The sequence below is a fragment of the Emydura macquarii genome, unplaced genomic scaffold, assembly GCF_026122565.2.
Source record: "Emydura macquarii macquarii isolate MOO-44397 ecotype Brisbane River unplaced genomic scaffold, CSIRO-AGI_Emac_v2 contig_18, whole genome shotgun sequence".
Lineage (NCBI taxonomy): Eukaryota > Metazoa > Chordata > Testudines > Chelidae > Emydura > Emydura macquarii.
The window spans coordinates 3,235,382-3,251,217 of record NW_027130155.1 but is presented as its reverse complement, the minus strand read 5'-3'; the positions used below and the strand labels follow the sequence as shown (position 1 = coordinate 3,251,217).

Genomic DNA, 15,836 nt, shown 5'->3' with positions numbered 1-15,836 from the left:
AATCATTTTCATCTGCCATCAAAGGGTCAATTTCTTCTCTTCTTATGCAAACAGTCCTATTGAATTTAATGGGATTATTTGTGTTAAGGCCCAATCCAACTGCCATTGAAGTTAAGTCCCAATTACTCTGATGGGAACTGAATTGGATTCTCAGTGAGGAGACCAGAATCTGTCCCTAGAATTGGATTTAAATACCAATGGTCAATGGTTAAATTGACATCCATCTACATATTATTAGACAATACTTTAAGTTTCCAAGTATTATAAAGCCCAAATCTCACTTATACTACAAAAAGCATATAGAATTCTTGCCACATAAATATAGCAGATTTTCCTAGCTCCCTTTCACCCTCCAAAGGTCCCTATGGATTTACACATAGGTATGTATGTGTGACTGCATTTTAAATGAGAAAGGAGAATTTTGTTTTGGAAAATTTATTTAGAGAGTAAATATTATTCCAGAGTTAGGGAGGTTATTGCAACAATTTATTTTTTAATTTAATACTTCCTTTTTATCACAAGCCAATAAAAATTATCAGTGTACTGGTTAGAGATATCTTGTATCTCATATAGTTTACTTTTCCCAGGTATTCTTGTGTTTCTAGATCACCAACTCCCCTTGGCACTGTTTGGCCTCGCCAAAAATAAGGATTCTGGAAATTCTACTTCCAAGGTGGCTGAATTTCAAGATGGTAGCAACTAGTGGTTTGGAGGGTAGGCAAACCTGACTTATCACTGGACTCCAAATACCACTCAATTCAGAAGTATCTGAACCAATCTCACATCTATGTTGTAGATGAAAAGTGTATATCATGCCTACATTGTGGTGTTAAAACACAACTTGTACAGTGCATATTTTAAGGACTAGACATTTCCATTTAACTTCTGGGCTCTTCCAATCAATGTCATTGTGAAATCTTCTTTCCTGCAGGACAAATGATTCTATTAGTAAACAGATAGCACTGCAAATTGTAGTAAATGTTGACTGAGTATGTATACGGCCCAAATAACTTACCTCTATCAAGAGAAGACAATGTAAACCATTAACACACAGCCCACAATCCAGCCAACCATGAGAAGTGCAGGTACAAGAAGACGCGAGTATGGGATTTCCGCTGAAGAGAGAGAATATAAGACTTTCATTCAGAAAGGAGGATAACAGATAGGTCATGTTACACTAGCTCTAAATCCATTAAGCTAAACATACGAATATTATCATGATCTTGAAAAAAAGAAAAAAAGAACCAGTGAACTGAGACCACCAACTCTATCATGGTTATTATTAATTATTATAAATTATAGTAATATAGAGCCACCATATCTTGGCTACCCCTACACAAAGATACAGAGGAAAGGCCAAAGGAGTCAGTCATAACTGTAGCCCCGGCACTCAGGGGGGCACATCGACTGCATGGAGATAGCACTACTAACCACCCTAAAAAAAGGGGGGGGAAGTGAGGGGGAGGAGACAAAGACATGGTCCTGTGCTCAGTCTACACTGACCAGCTGGGAGCTCATCTGTACAGGACTTCACTGACTGGAACACTCCTTAAAAAGGGTAATGACAGACACATTCCCCTTGTGTCTACGTTCTCTGGAACTGGTACTGGAGTACTAAATCTAAGTATTATGATGGTTCTTTAATACTACACTAGTGCCCAGAGGCCCCAGTCAGGATGCCAAGAGTCTATCCTCAACGTGTGTGCATAGCGTGGGCTGGACTGACCCTAGGGTATGCCTACACTGCCATGAAGGACCCATAGCAGCATCTCTCAGAACCAGGCTCTGCAGGTCTCAGGCTGCAGGGCTAAAAATAGCAGTGTAGACATTTGGGCTTGGGCTGGAGCCCGGGGTCCAAGACCCTCCCTCCCTCTCTACCCTCCCCCCCGGCAGGGTTTCAGAGCCTATCCTTCCCCCACTCCACCGTCCAGGTTTCAGAGTCCAGTCTCCAGCCCAAGGCAGAGCCAGAGCCTGAACATCTACACTATCATTAGTAGGTCAGTGGACCAGGGCTCTGAGACTCGCTGCCACAGCTCTTTTTTTGCAGTGTATGCATGCACTTAGGCACAGCCCAGCATTGCACCGTTTGAGATCTCACTATCTAGAGGTGGGATTGTGCCTAAGGGACTCTCCTGCTTCCCTGGGCAGGGTGCATGTGAACACTAAGCCATCCTTTAGCCAATCCTCGGTTAGGGTCTTTGTTGTTACCCACTAATGGGGTTCTCCTTGTTGCTCTCAGTAGCAAAGTCAGAAGAGTCCCACCATACAGGATTCCAGTGTAAAGGGGGTGTCTGATATGGTATACAACTTTTTCAGTTCGTCTCATAGGATGTGCCACCAATTTGGCTGCTCTGGTCCAGTCACTGCAATAGGATGTTAAATCCCATGCTGTCTACTACTGCTGGAACAGGCTAATAGATAATATTGAGAGCCTAAGGGATTTAAATGATCATGTTGAATGATGATTGTACATGATGAGACTCTTATTTAGCACAGTGAGCTAGAAAATAGAAACAAAGCTTTATGAAAGTCTGTTTCTGTTCTACATCAGGATTTCAACAAAGATTTTACAACTGCTTCCAGCAAATAGCAAGTTTGTACTGCCCACAAGCTTCCTAGATGAATGGTAGCCACAGAAATACTTTGAGGCCAGGATGAAGCCACTTTAATTCCCCCTTTAAAAAACATTTCAAAATAAGTCCTCCTGCAATGAAAAATATTGGAAGTGTTTTGATAGCATAAGACCATGTACCACATTGAGGTGACTGGATCAAAGTGGCAGCCTTGGTGGGGTAATCAATAGCTTTATGTTTTGCTCACTACACTATAAAAGCTAAATACAAAGAGAATGCCATACCACTAAATAATATACAGCATATCTACACACAAGAACTGCGTAGACTTCTATTTAAAATACAGCACAGATAAGCAACCGTGTAACACAAAGATAAACTCCATTGTTGGCTTCTGGTGACGTCAAGGCACAAAGGAATTCCAAACTACACTTACTTTTTGAGACACGATGTATGTGATACTTCATTAGAGACAGAGACTTCTATTGTGAGTCTGGCTGCAATATTTCCTAAAGGTCACATTACAAATGAAGGACTGTATCCTGCAGGGTGACAGCACAGAGTTTCAACAGAGCATTGCTAAATTAACAGCCGTGCTGCTGAGTTTGTTACTTGACAGCCAGTTGGATGAAGTAAGATATGAGGAGCAGGCGCTGCAAACTGGTGGGCCAGCAAGAACACTGTTCCCAGCATAAATCATGAGGCATTGAGCAGCTGGCTCTGGGACATAGTGTTTCAGAGGAACCATTGGAAGAATTTATGTTAGTGGAGGGGCAGTCATCAACACAGCTTTCCAGCACACCCCAGGAAGCCACTGATCCCAGGACCTGATCCAAAGTCGACTGCAGGCAATGGAGAGATGCCTGCTGATCAAGAGACTTGGGATCAGTGTCCTGGTTGACAGCAGGACTAACTGATTATCCTAACAACAGCTGCTATGCCCTGCGTTTGCCAGTCAGCACCTATGCTACTGCCATGCACTCTCTCTCCCCATCACCCCAGTTTTCCCTCTTCCTCAGTTGTGCGCATCTCAGAGCAAGTGCAGAGGGGTTTGTTCAGATGGCCGAGAACCAGGCTTTTTTCTGTACAATACATGGACACTCCTCTGCGCAGGAAAGGAGCAAACGGATCTCTGCACGTCAGCAGATTGCAGGATCAAGTGCAAAGACCCTAATCCTGCAACCCTGACTCCCATGAGTAGTCCTAATGAAGTCAAAGATTTCTGAAGTACAGGATATTCATATAAATGAGGATTTAGCGGCTATGTGCATCACTGCGTAACTGAAAATGAACACTGTGCGTAGCCAATCTTTCCATTCCTCACTCAGATTCTTCCTTTTACCCAGAACTTTAAAAGGGCTCAGATTTTCAGTCTTTACTCAGGTAAAACACCCCCTAACATAAGCAGGATTGTGCTCAGGGCCTCACTGAACTCCTATTGCACTTGAGATGTCTGAATCTGCCCAGGGCTGAGATCGGTTTATAGGAGTGAGTAAAAACCACATTCCTTGGCTGCTGAGTATGGTCTTTGAGCCATGCTCAAGCCAATTTGCCCCCTGCACAGGCTTGAAAAGCTCGATCGTACACATCCCAGGCCCCTTAATTCCCAAATATCTCAGATCTCATTTAATAGATTTTTTTATATTCTACATAGTGTGTACACACACACACAAAGCTAAACTCCCATTTACCCACTAGTCTGGATATGGAGTGGTTTGGAGTCACACTGTGCCATAGGGAGCTTGAGGAAGGATTATGCAATGTCATAGAAAGGAGACTGTGTATGCTGCACCAACCACAACTGCCCCATGTGTGTCCCGCTATATAGCTACAGACACACATGCTTTATGGTACAGAAGAGAGACCACACAATAATGCTGGTTTTAAATGAAATGTAAAGATTCTCCTACTTCCCCGGGATAAGGAGACTCATTCCAACACACTCTGAAGAAAGGACTGGAGTAGGATCTGGCTGTAAGAATATATACATAACTTGGGAACTTTTATTGGCTTTGTGTTCTCAGTAGCCAAGAGCCATTTATATATTGTTTACAGTTACACAGCATGAAATATGTTGCTACTTTTATGATCTATGGAATTTATTATTTTTTAATTTGTAACATATACCCAAAGAGCAGGAAGGGAATGTCATTCTTACAGGGAAATAATGTTATGGACAAAGAAAATTTCTGAATGGAGCAGACAGTCACAACATTTTAAAATGAATATCTGTGCAGTGAAAATATCTTTTTCTGAAGAAGAGAAGCACTCTATTTATAAAGTGATAAGTCCAATTAAACAAATCAATCCATCTCCTGGTACAGTCAGCTCGGGTTAAAGAGGCTGCTGGTTTGAGGCGTTAATATCCCATGGTGTCAAAAATATGCTTAAATAGTTTATAACCAGGTATTCATGCATATTTATATGCATGGAATAGAATAATAAAATAAACCTGTCAATCCTGCTTTTTAAGAATGTGTATTTGATAATGATAAACTGCATACTACATCTTCCCAGATGTCAAATGCCCACCTGCCAAACTCCTCTGACAGCTTCTTTAATGCAGTTATGTATTGTCAATACAAAATCTTGACACCCTGAAAATTCATTTTAATAACAAAATTAAAATAAAGCAGGGGCTCTAGTACGCCTTGTTTTAGCCATTTTAATATTTAACTAATTAAAATCCTTCTTTCTTCATTTAACTGAGGTTGCCTCACCAATTCCTTGTCTGCTGCACTGAAGTATTGCAAGATTCAGGGACCTTAATGATGAATTTTGACGCAGTTTGCAGTGGAGTTCATGGACCTGGGTTAAAGATATAGATATGTAGGAGACAGTGATGTCTAGTTGAAAGGGCACCAATCAGCCTAGAAGACCTGGGTTCTAGTCCTGACTCTAGCACTCTTTTACTGTAAAATCTAGGCCAAATCATTTGTGCCTTCCTCTCTTTATTTGTAAAATGGGAACAATGAGGCATACCCTACTGATATAAAGTACTTTGATATCTATGGATGAAAATTGCTATACAAGTACTAAGTATTATTATTATTATTTATTTATTCTGCGTAGCGGTTGAAATTAAAAAGTCAGCATTCACCAACAGTTATCACACAACTGAATCTGAGAACAACATAGTTTTCCCTGAACTTAAAGATACCATTGGTGACTGTGTAGGTGGCAGGTTGTTTTCAGTGGCTTTTACCATATACAGATTTATAACATACAAGCAATATTACAAATAATAAATCAAACAGAACATTATTTCTACAAGTAATCAACTTGAGTTGCTGTATGTATCAACCACCAACATGTGTAGCCTATAGTTGCTTTCCATCCACTCCTCTTGAGAACGGTGTAAATACAGCAAGTGACAGTGTGTGCAAAATTCACTTTTATAATTGTCATTTGTTATGTGCAATCAGGGCAACATCCACTCATCACGATTTCACTTTGCCCTGACATTTGGAAACTGTGGAGCCACAACCCAGATCATATCAAAACAAAAGGGTATTAACTTTCTTACTTTCCCATACCTTCGGACACAAACAATAGTACACACACACACACCATTCATACATACATATACATGCACGGAATATATTGTTAAACACAAATCAAAATATTCATAATAGTTTAGGTAAATTAGAGACCCCATGTTAACTTAAAAAGCTTTGACTGAATAGATTGCAACTACAATTGTTAAAATAACAACTGAGATGGCTACGATTGAAAGAGATCAAAGGGGAAAAAATGTTCTCTGCTTTTCAATATATTGTTGTATTTGACAATACTTTGTATATAGTCCTTTTCAGTGTTTAACCAGTAAAGTCAGTTAGTCACTTTCCCCTGTTAGTCTTTCATGGGGACAGAATTTAAAAAAAAACAAAAAACAAAAACCAGGAAAATGTGATTGTAAAGGCACAAAAATTAGCAATGCAATTCAGAAGCAGCAGAACCCAAAAATACTTTTAACACCTCCCCCCCTTTTTTTTTTCTTTTGGCAGATTAGATTTCAAATTGATTCTATCCTTTACTGAAAAGTAAAATATACAATACATCATATAGGAATGAGTAGCGTACAAGTAGCAGAATATCTTTACACTATACTGCTTTACTTATGCACTTTAAATATATATTAATACAAAAGTTTTTATCTGTGCATCTTACCTAGTTCTGCCATTCCTGCCTCCACTGGATTTAACAACAAGTTTTAAGGTTTGCCTCTGCAGTTGTTACTGTGGGCTTTGGGATGCTTTAAATAGAGCACTATTTGGAATGTACTGCAGGTGCCAATTTGCTGCTATATGCATTCAATTGTTTGAAAGGAGTTCAGGGTCTTAAAGTTTACAACCTGCAGTTCTTGTTAGTTTAGAGGATTGTATTAAAGAAAGATAACTAGACAGAGGTGATTTTTTGCATGGACAAAGAAATGAGGGCTGAAGTTTGATTTACCGTGTCTAAAGTCTTAGCTTTGTTTCAGCATTTCATTGTGCAATATTCATAAACATCACTTTATTTAAAGCAAGACTGGGATCCAATTTACTCTTGAATTCCCAATCCTTCTTTAGTCCATTCCCTGATAAGAAGACAAAGAAAATTATAGTTGCCTGTATATTTTTTGTTACTATCATTTTCTAAGCAACGGTGGCACTGCACAGGACAGAAAAGTAGACACGGTCCCTGCCCCTAAGAGTTTAGGATCTAGAATCTTGTTCTCTTACTCATGTGAGTAAGTCAATTCAGGGGAGACACTCACATGAATAAGGTGAGAAGGATTTGGCCATAAATAATATGTAAATAGGTAATTTAATAAAAATGATTACAACAGGGCTCGACGAATTTGTTTTGGAGCTAGGAGCCAACCCAAAAATTAAGGAGCCAGGCAATGTGGGCTCAGCAGCGGGATGCCTTGGCCAGAGCACAGCAGCCGCTCTCCCTTCCCAGCCCTGCCCCTTCCCCTCACCCCCTCCCACAACATGGGCCTGGCGGCGAGATGCCCTGGCTGCAGTGCGGCAGCCGCAGCGCTCCCCCTTCCCAGCCCTGCCACATGGGTGCAGTGGCGTCCTGGCAGGAGCGCGGCGGTCGCTCCCCCTGGAGAAATGCTAAGCACCAGACTTAAATTTCTAGGCGCCATGGCGGCCTGGCGCCCAGGGTTTGTCGAGCCCTGGATTACAAGCTGCAACCTCTAAAAATGCAGGGGAAAATTATAGGAATTGTTGCCAGCTGGGTGCCAAAAAGACAAACTATGTGTTGTATGAAGAGGGAAATTCACATACAGATGATTCAATAATGTTCCTGACCATAGCTTTTTCACTGATTCATTAAGGCTTTGTTAGCAAGATGGAATCTAGAATTAAATACAGATTATTCCACAGAACATTGGAGATTGCTATATGTGTAGTTTCAATCATACATCATCAATAAACACTAAACAGGATTTTTTTTTCTATTCCTTCAGGGTTAGGATGACATTATTTAATTTTCGACAAGATTATGTTCATCAGAAAAATTAATCTGATATGCAATCCCATTTCACAGCTACAAAGTGAAGATTCCCCCCGAAGTTTTGCAATGTAGCAAAATGACAAAGTGTCGTTCAAAAGTCATTGCCCATAACAAGCTATGCTGGATGTTTTGAGGATTATCTGATCCAGATGTTTGCACTGTGACTAATTTAGAAGAATTGATCAAACTGTCCCAAAGCTCTGCTCACAACCCCTGTTCTATCTACATGAGATATCAAAATGAAATGGTGCTCACAGCATATTATGTGGATCTTCATAACATAATTATCCCTTTTTTGTGTGTTTTAATCAGCAGTGGAATAATTAACATTGTTGATCTTTAAAATGTTATTATCGAGCTCAGCTTTAACTCCTTATTAAGATGGATGGGGAGGTCACACCTTTCTTAGAGCAATTGTATCAAGCTGACCACAGACTCAGGCATTTTTGAAGATTTTCTTAATGTTTCTTTTTAATGAAAGCTTAGATATTGGAGCCCAAAATGTCATCCACCAGAAACAATCAGTGACTCATGGAGCCATTGTGCACTAACTGATTCTAAAACCTGCCTACAGCACATGCATTTGCTTTTTTAAAAGGCATGGAGTGGTGTAAATGGAACCTAAAAGCCCAGGTTTCTGTAGAGTGAGGGTTGCCGGGGCACAGGAAGTGTGAGAGAAAACCATAAGGCTACTTTCTAAAGACCTCTCACAAGCCCTGTGTAGGGGGCATACCAGCTACAGAGATTCTAAGCAGAACTGCAGCCCAGAGGGACAGGAAAGACTGCCATAACTTAGAAAATAAGTACCCGTGCAAAAGGCAGTCAAAAGCGTGCTTACCATCGCAGATGGGGTAATAGCTTTTTCCTGTAACAGTGGACACTATGGGCCCCATACTCTGTACAATTGGTGCCTGTGTGCAAAGTATTCTCATCTGGGATGAACAAGAAAAGTGGATGACAATAGAATAACTTAAATGGAATTATTTATATTTTTATAGTCCGTGTCTTGGAAACCACAGTAGGATACACAAAGTGACTGAGCTGCACTCAACTCTGGCGTAACTTTATTGAAGCCATGGAGGGAATGAATTTAGCTAATTATGTATCTATTTCTCATCTTGCTGTCAACAATGCATGTCTCCATGCCTGTTTACTTGAACATGGTTTCTGAGATGACCACAGAAAAACAATGAAACCAAATGTCACCCACTGAGATTCCCACCAGTCTCCAGTATCAAATGTCTGACTAGTTTTCTGAATTCTCTTTCTGCCACTCTGTATTTGTGTACATGGGCCAGATTCTCCACTGCTTTTCTTTAGCTTAAGGAGGAACTTTAGTTTATAGGGATATAAAACAGAAGTAACTCTTTAAAAAGGGCCAGAACAGTGTAAAAGGGATTTGACTTGAGTGCATCAGGCCCCTTCTGTCCTGTTTAGGTAGGTATGTTTTTTCCTGTATTTACCTTAAACCATTCTCCATGTGTGGCACTTGTTAGCTTTTCTACTCTGCTTTTTCCTGATCCCTCTTCTTCATTTTAAATTATTTGGACCAAATCATGCCACAAATACCCACAAAAGTGGGAAAAATATGTTAAAAATGTCCGTGGTTAATGGTGGGGGGAAATAGTCTGTCTGAAGGGAGTTGTGGCCCAGGGGGTGTGTGGCAGGGAGAGGCAGTCCACATAGAAGTCCCAAATTCCATTGACTTGGGGACAAAATTCCATGTGATTTAAAGCCTACTTTCCTTATGAATGCTAACCCCTCCCCAAGAGGGAATTGTAAAGGATGATCAAAGATTTTCCATCAAAACTGTTTTTTATGGGAAAATGTTGGAAAATGGTTTTTTTGCCTTGCAGAAAATATCAACTTTTCAACAAAAAATCTGAAATTGAAACATTTCAGCCAAAGACAAAAAAAATGTGACTGAAAACTGGAAAAAAAAAATATTTGAAAATGTAACTGAGATGCCTCATGGGAGTTGTAGTTGGGGCACCTCATGCCCCATTTGCCTCTATGGACTGGGCTCCCTGATTGGATTACATGGTCTACCCTCTTGCTGATCAGCCACAGTGCACCAAGGAAGTTGCATGGCCCTGGTTCATCATGGGAGATGTAGTCCAGCTGGGGAGCCAGAGGAGAATGGAAGCATGAGGCACCCAAACTATGATCCCCATGAGGTACTAGAGTGGCATTTCTGAATCAAAAATCTTTGGGATTTAGCTGAAAGTTTTCAGCTGTTGGACAAAACGTGTTGGTTTTCATCTGTTTAGTTTTTTGATGAAATGTCAAAAATTTCTGTGGAAGACAAGCCTTTTTTCAGAAAAAAAATCATTTAGTCAAAAACCCAATTTCCTCATAAAAACGGTTTTGATGAAAAAATCTTTGACCATCCCTTCCAATTCCCGTTTGGGGAGGGGTTAGCATTCATAAGGAATGTAGGCTTTAAATCACATGCAGTTCTGTCCCCAAGCCAATGGAATTTGGGACTTCTATGTGGATTGCCTCTCCCACCCCACACCTCCTTGCGCCACAACTCTCTTCAGGCAGACTGGCCAACCCAATAGTCATACTATTATTGGTCCATCTGTCCATGGCTGCATTCCTTGCCACCCCAATTGGCGGATGAAGGTATGGATTGCAGAGTAAAACTGCTACCAATATCTGCTGCTACTTATATGGGTTTTCCCTGGGGAATATATTCCTAGACTGGCTGCTTCTCAACTATTGCTCCCCTTCAGCTATAATATCCAAAATTATGTGCAGTCTCTACCACATACTCTTGTTGTGAATGGGCTGCCACGATCTCAGTGGGGGTGTGGAGGTGTCATGTAGGTTTCGCTCTACTCATCCACATTTGGCTGGAATCTGTGGTGTCATTTCCTTTCCTCCATGCAGTACAATGAAGTGGAGAAAAGGGTCCTTTATCCCGATTCCACACACACTCTCATTCTTGTCTGATATTCATCCAGTTATTTTCCTTTCCATTTATATACGTCTGTTTCAACCCCTTTCTGCTAAAGAAGTTTTTTCTTCATAATCCCTTCAGAAAATGTCAATGTGCCACAGCTAAATTTATGTTCTGTTATCAGCATTGTATTCAGAATGGAAAGCAGTTTTGTTCCCTGTTTAATGGCCATAGTCCTCTAAATTTTCTAAAGAAATCAGTGGTTACATTATTTCCCCTTAAGACACACCTGAAAGATTTTTTTTTTTTTAAACTTAGTGAAATTTTCAGCCCATCACTGAAACACGGCTTCTTCAGTCAATTTGTACTTTTGGATTTCCTGTGTTCTTGTGTTCTTAAATGTATAAGAGGTCAGGAGCATCCAGACCTTTCGATGAGTGCCTTCTGGTATGGAATTTCCATTGCTGCAGATACCATAGAGACAGAAGGCCTGATTATCCTCTCATCTACATTAGTTTTATTCCAGTGTGTCTCTGGTGACATCAGTGAAGCTGAAAACTCCTGATATACCTGAGGGCAGGATCAGGCCTGTAGAATCTGCAACCTCCTGTTCAGTAGAAAAATTAGGCTGATTTCCTGCAGGACTCTGCAGTACTTCCAGGGCCTGCAGAAATGTGCCATCTACTTTTCAAAGAAGGCTCCTTTGGTCTCCTCAAAGAACACTAAGGGTCTGATCCTATGCCAGCTGAAGTGGCTGGAAAGACTTCCACCAGCTTTTACAGGCAGTGAGTCAGTCTGACTGTGCTTTTTCTCTCATAAATCTGACTGTTCTGATTATTATATAGTTGCTGCATCCTGAATTTGATTTATTTCATTAAACTATTCCTAGGACCCTATTGTTCAGAGTTTTTCAGTTTATAAACAGCCATTCCTCACCCAGGTGATCCAGCAGGAGTGAAGTTAGGAAAACCGGGGAAACAAGACTCATTCTATCATCCAAGATGAAAATAAACTCCCAACTGGGAGATATTAACCTCCCTTCCAAATTCTTCAGCATTACATTCTGAGATTTCTAATAATCACTTTACAAAATGACAGGATAAAACAACCAGTACAACATAGTCTCTCTCCCTCAGAAGTTTCAACTTTTGCCGTCTTTAAAACCATCCATTTTCACATAGGCCTCAGAGGAGCTATTCTTTTAGCACTGTAGGTCAAACACAGTGTTTGCTAACAGATCTTTGTTTATAATACTTTCTAAAGATGTCAGGATTTAATAAAAGAGCTCCCAAGCCCTTTCCAATCTATAGTACATCCTAGCAAAATCTCTAAGTGAAGCACTTAAAACCCAAAGAGATTTTCTAGGTATTGACTAAGTCTTTCTTTCTTCGAGATAAACCAGAATTTTAATCCAAGGTCTCATCCATGAACTTTCTTCTAAATCTATGTAGTGGCATATGCATCATCCCTGTAATATATCTCTCCCTCATTTTAAATCACATTTAAAGCCTCTAAAGGCATTTCTCTTTTCCTTTCTTACCACTTTAGTCCTCAGTGATTTTACTGGGCTATTTATTTGTGCACATACCGAACAAAAACCTGTACGATACAGTATAGAATACAGAAGACCTCTGATAAGAGTCTGACAATGAGAGCTTGTAGGATCAAATATCCAGTACTTTAGTCAACTGGCTTATGAAGCACTGAGGAATAGAATAAATGGTTCCATGGGCTACTAACTATACCCGTCTTATTTTTCATTACTCAAGTAGGAAACAAACATAAATAAAGAAGGAAAGAATGCAGTGGAGTCAGTTGATGTAAAAGGGAGCTAAATGGATAGCCTATACATCCCATTTCTTTCTCTTACAGGACAACCTTTGTTGTCTAACCCTCAGATTCTGGTACCATTATTCATGTTGGGTTTGATCTCAGTGGGGCCAACTGTGTAGTAAGGAACTACTCACCGAACAACTCCATCAGAATCTGGCCCCCGATTTCCAGGTTTTGTGGCCCAGATGGTGCAGTGAGTAAATTTACCTTTATTTGGGTTAAAATCTGGATAAGGCACAGGAAAAAAGTGAAAATTAATGTTGCACTTTCAGATCAGTCCTATATATAGAATGATGCAATGCTGTCTGAGTCACAGTTATCACTCCCGGCTAAGGAAACACGGTGGACTGAATTAGCAAAGGTGCTGCAGATTAGTACTGAAGTTTTTGGCAGGGGTCTATGAATATCCCTAAGACTGCCTGTCAACACATTGCTGGCTTTTGAAAATCATTCTCTCAAGTTCATGAGCAATACAATTCCCCTTAAAAATGCCTGCCTCTAAGCAAGCATTGCATAGAGACACTAATTTGGCCCTAGTCATCTGAAACAGGTACTTTGCAAAAAAACTCATAAATCTATAATATTCTACCACGTTATGCATACCTCCCACACAACTCAGTGTATTATATCATGATAGAAACAAGATTAAAGCCCAAGCTTGAAATGCTTTTTCTAATTTTGGTGCTAAGGACAATAGGGTTTTTTTTTTTGGATGAGTATCCAATTCATTGTAGAAAGAAATATGATTCTGGTCCCGACATAACACAAAAACATTTATTTAAAAGCTCTGTGATGCAATACCATCATTGGCCTCATAGCTGCTCCTATAAGAATTCTATTTGCTGTGCTTCTGCTAATTATATACCACATACACCTGATCTAGTGGAAATAATGTCTGTCATGAACAACGTATCCCCAACAAGACTTGTTGACCTTCGTGAATTGGGATCTTTCCAGTCCTTGCTCTTTTGAGCAAGGACAGAGTCAATGCTCTTTAAAACAGTTTCAATAATTAAGTTAATTTAGCTGAAAGCACAAAAGGAATTATTTAGCAAAGGTCAAGTGTGAAATTCAGTTGATACTCTATATTTTTTGTAAAATAAAAATTTAAAATATGAGTTATTTGAAGTTACTATACCATAGTACAAAATGCAAGACTATACAATGGAAATAAATTGAATTCCACAACAGATCAAAGCAAAAGAGCCCCAAAAAACCAGGTGTACAGTTTCAAAATATAAAAAGCAGAGACATTCAGTACATACTTCCTAGGAAACAAAGTTCAGAGAATAATTCACAGCAAATAATTGACTCCATTGTTGCTTGCTTGCAGAATGTCCACTAGAAGAACATGATTTCCTCAAATTTACTAGTGATAGAAGTTACATTTTTTTCATTTCCTTCACCCCTCCCTCCAGATTTACTGTAATGATTCCATACTCAATATTCACATTTGAGCTGTTTTGGTTAGATGTGATTGGTCATGAAATCACATGATATATAATTTCTCTTCCTGAACTGGGTGAATAAATATTTACAACCCAATTCAGCAAGGTATTCAAGCAAGTGCTTAATTTTAATCATGTGAGTGGTTCCATTGACTTCAATGAATCTACTCAGTGCTTAAAGTTAAGCATGTGCTTTAAGTCACCTGCTGAAATCAGGCCATAAACAGGAGGAGGGATTGAATAAACCACTGGAGCTGAGTTTCTCAGGAAGAGAAAACATTACGGAGGTTGGAAACAGGATTGTGTTATTTTAGAAAATATTAAATCTTTTGCTTTCTGGGCCATATAGATCTTGCCTTAGAGAAAGAGCAGGCGACTGCTAAATTGGCCATATTTATTGTTTAAAAGACTAAACTATAAAATAGCCACTCTGATCCATGATATTTTATCAACTGTCTAGGTATCAAAAGATAAAGCATAGGATTTCTATTTTTGTTAGCAATATTTATAGCATCTGAAAATCTATGCACACCATTCTGTAGATTAGTTTAGGAATGCTTTCCTTTTTACAAATCCCACCTGACTCAAATTATTTTAGACAGCACTGTTTCCAAAAAAAGGCTAGAAACACTTCATTGATAATATTAAAATCTGTTTGGAGGAGAAAATTGCCTCATATAATTTACAAGGTTCTAGGACTTTATTGTTATGAAATGTTAGCCCCCATCAAAGAAAATGGACCTTTTCTTCCATTAAAACAGCTGCTTCTCTCTTAGAAAATGAGGTAGCAATAAATCAAAGGACATTTTTATATATATTGTATTACTATTATTTTTCCAGATTCCATCAATGGCCTAGGGATTTTAATATTTATGAGAAATATTGCATTTTTATTACATTTGAAATTTATATACATATATGTATATAAACACATCTGGAGATATGTATTTATTTATTTATTAGACATGAGCTTGAATCTCAGAATTTGAATCCCTCTCCTGCCAAAGTGGCAGCATGTGGAGAGGATTTCAGATAATTTTTGAGAGCATGAAAAATATGGTTGGTTGTTGAGTTCCTCGATATTTTTTAAATTAGGAAACTAAGAAATCTCATTTACTCTGCCATTTAAAATTTAAATCCACACTCCTTCCCAGCGACCAAGGTATACGTGAGCAATTTGCTTATGAGCTAAGAGGGATCAAGGACACTGATTCATCTATCAGCACAGAGATAACGTGAATAATGTAGCTTGGAGAAATGGTGTTACCAATTCACAACTTTTCATGCAATCTAATTTTGGGATTGTTTCCCTGTTGTTGTTCTCTAATTTTAAAAAATTATCTTGATAAATATTTAGGCTCTGACTTTGCATTGTTTCTTTTCAGACACTGGCTTCTGAGAGATTGCTCGGTGAATATCTTTTTTTGGATTGGCCCGGGGATAATTGTTGTGAATAAAAATGCCTTGCCAGTAATTTATGAAAAGCCATCCCCTGCTGGATTTCTGAGTAATGGGCTCTAGATCACTAGAAGGCAAGCTGCACTGTAAATTGATAGTGTGTAAGGCAAT

At 39.3% G+C, this 15,836-nt stretch overlaps 1 protein-coding gene across 1 annotated transcript; it reads right to left on the bottom strand.

The window, feature by feature from the left end:
• Nucleotides 1-419: 419 nt before the first annotated feature.
• Nucleotides 420-6,857, bottom strand: STRIT1 (small transmembrane regulator of ion transport 1). Its single transcript, XM_067549451.1, has 3 exons — nt 6,744-6,857; nt 1,016-1,115; nt 420-925 (listed from the first exon to the last, which is right to left on the bottom strand). Exons 1-2 carry the CDS (start codon nt 6,754-6,756, stop codon nt 1,021-1,023), a joined length of 108 nt encoding a protein of 35 aa, XP_067405552.1. The 5' UTR covers nt 6,757-6,857; the 3' UTR covers nt 420-925; nt 1,016-1,020.
• Nucleotides 6,858-15,836: the final 8,979 nt, after the last annotated feature.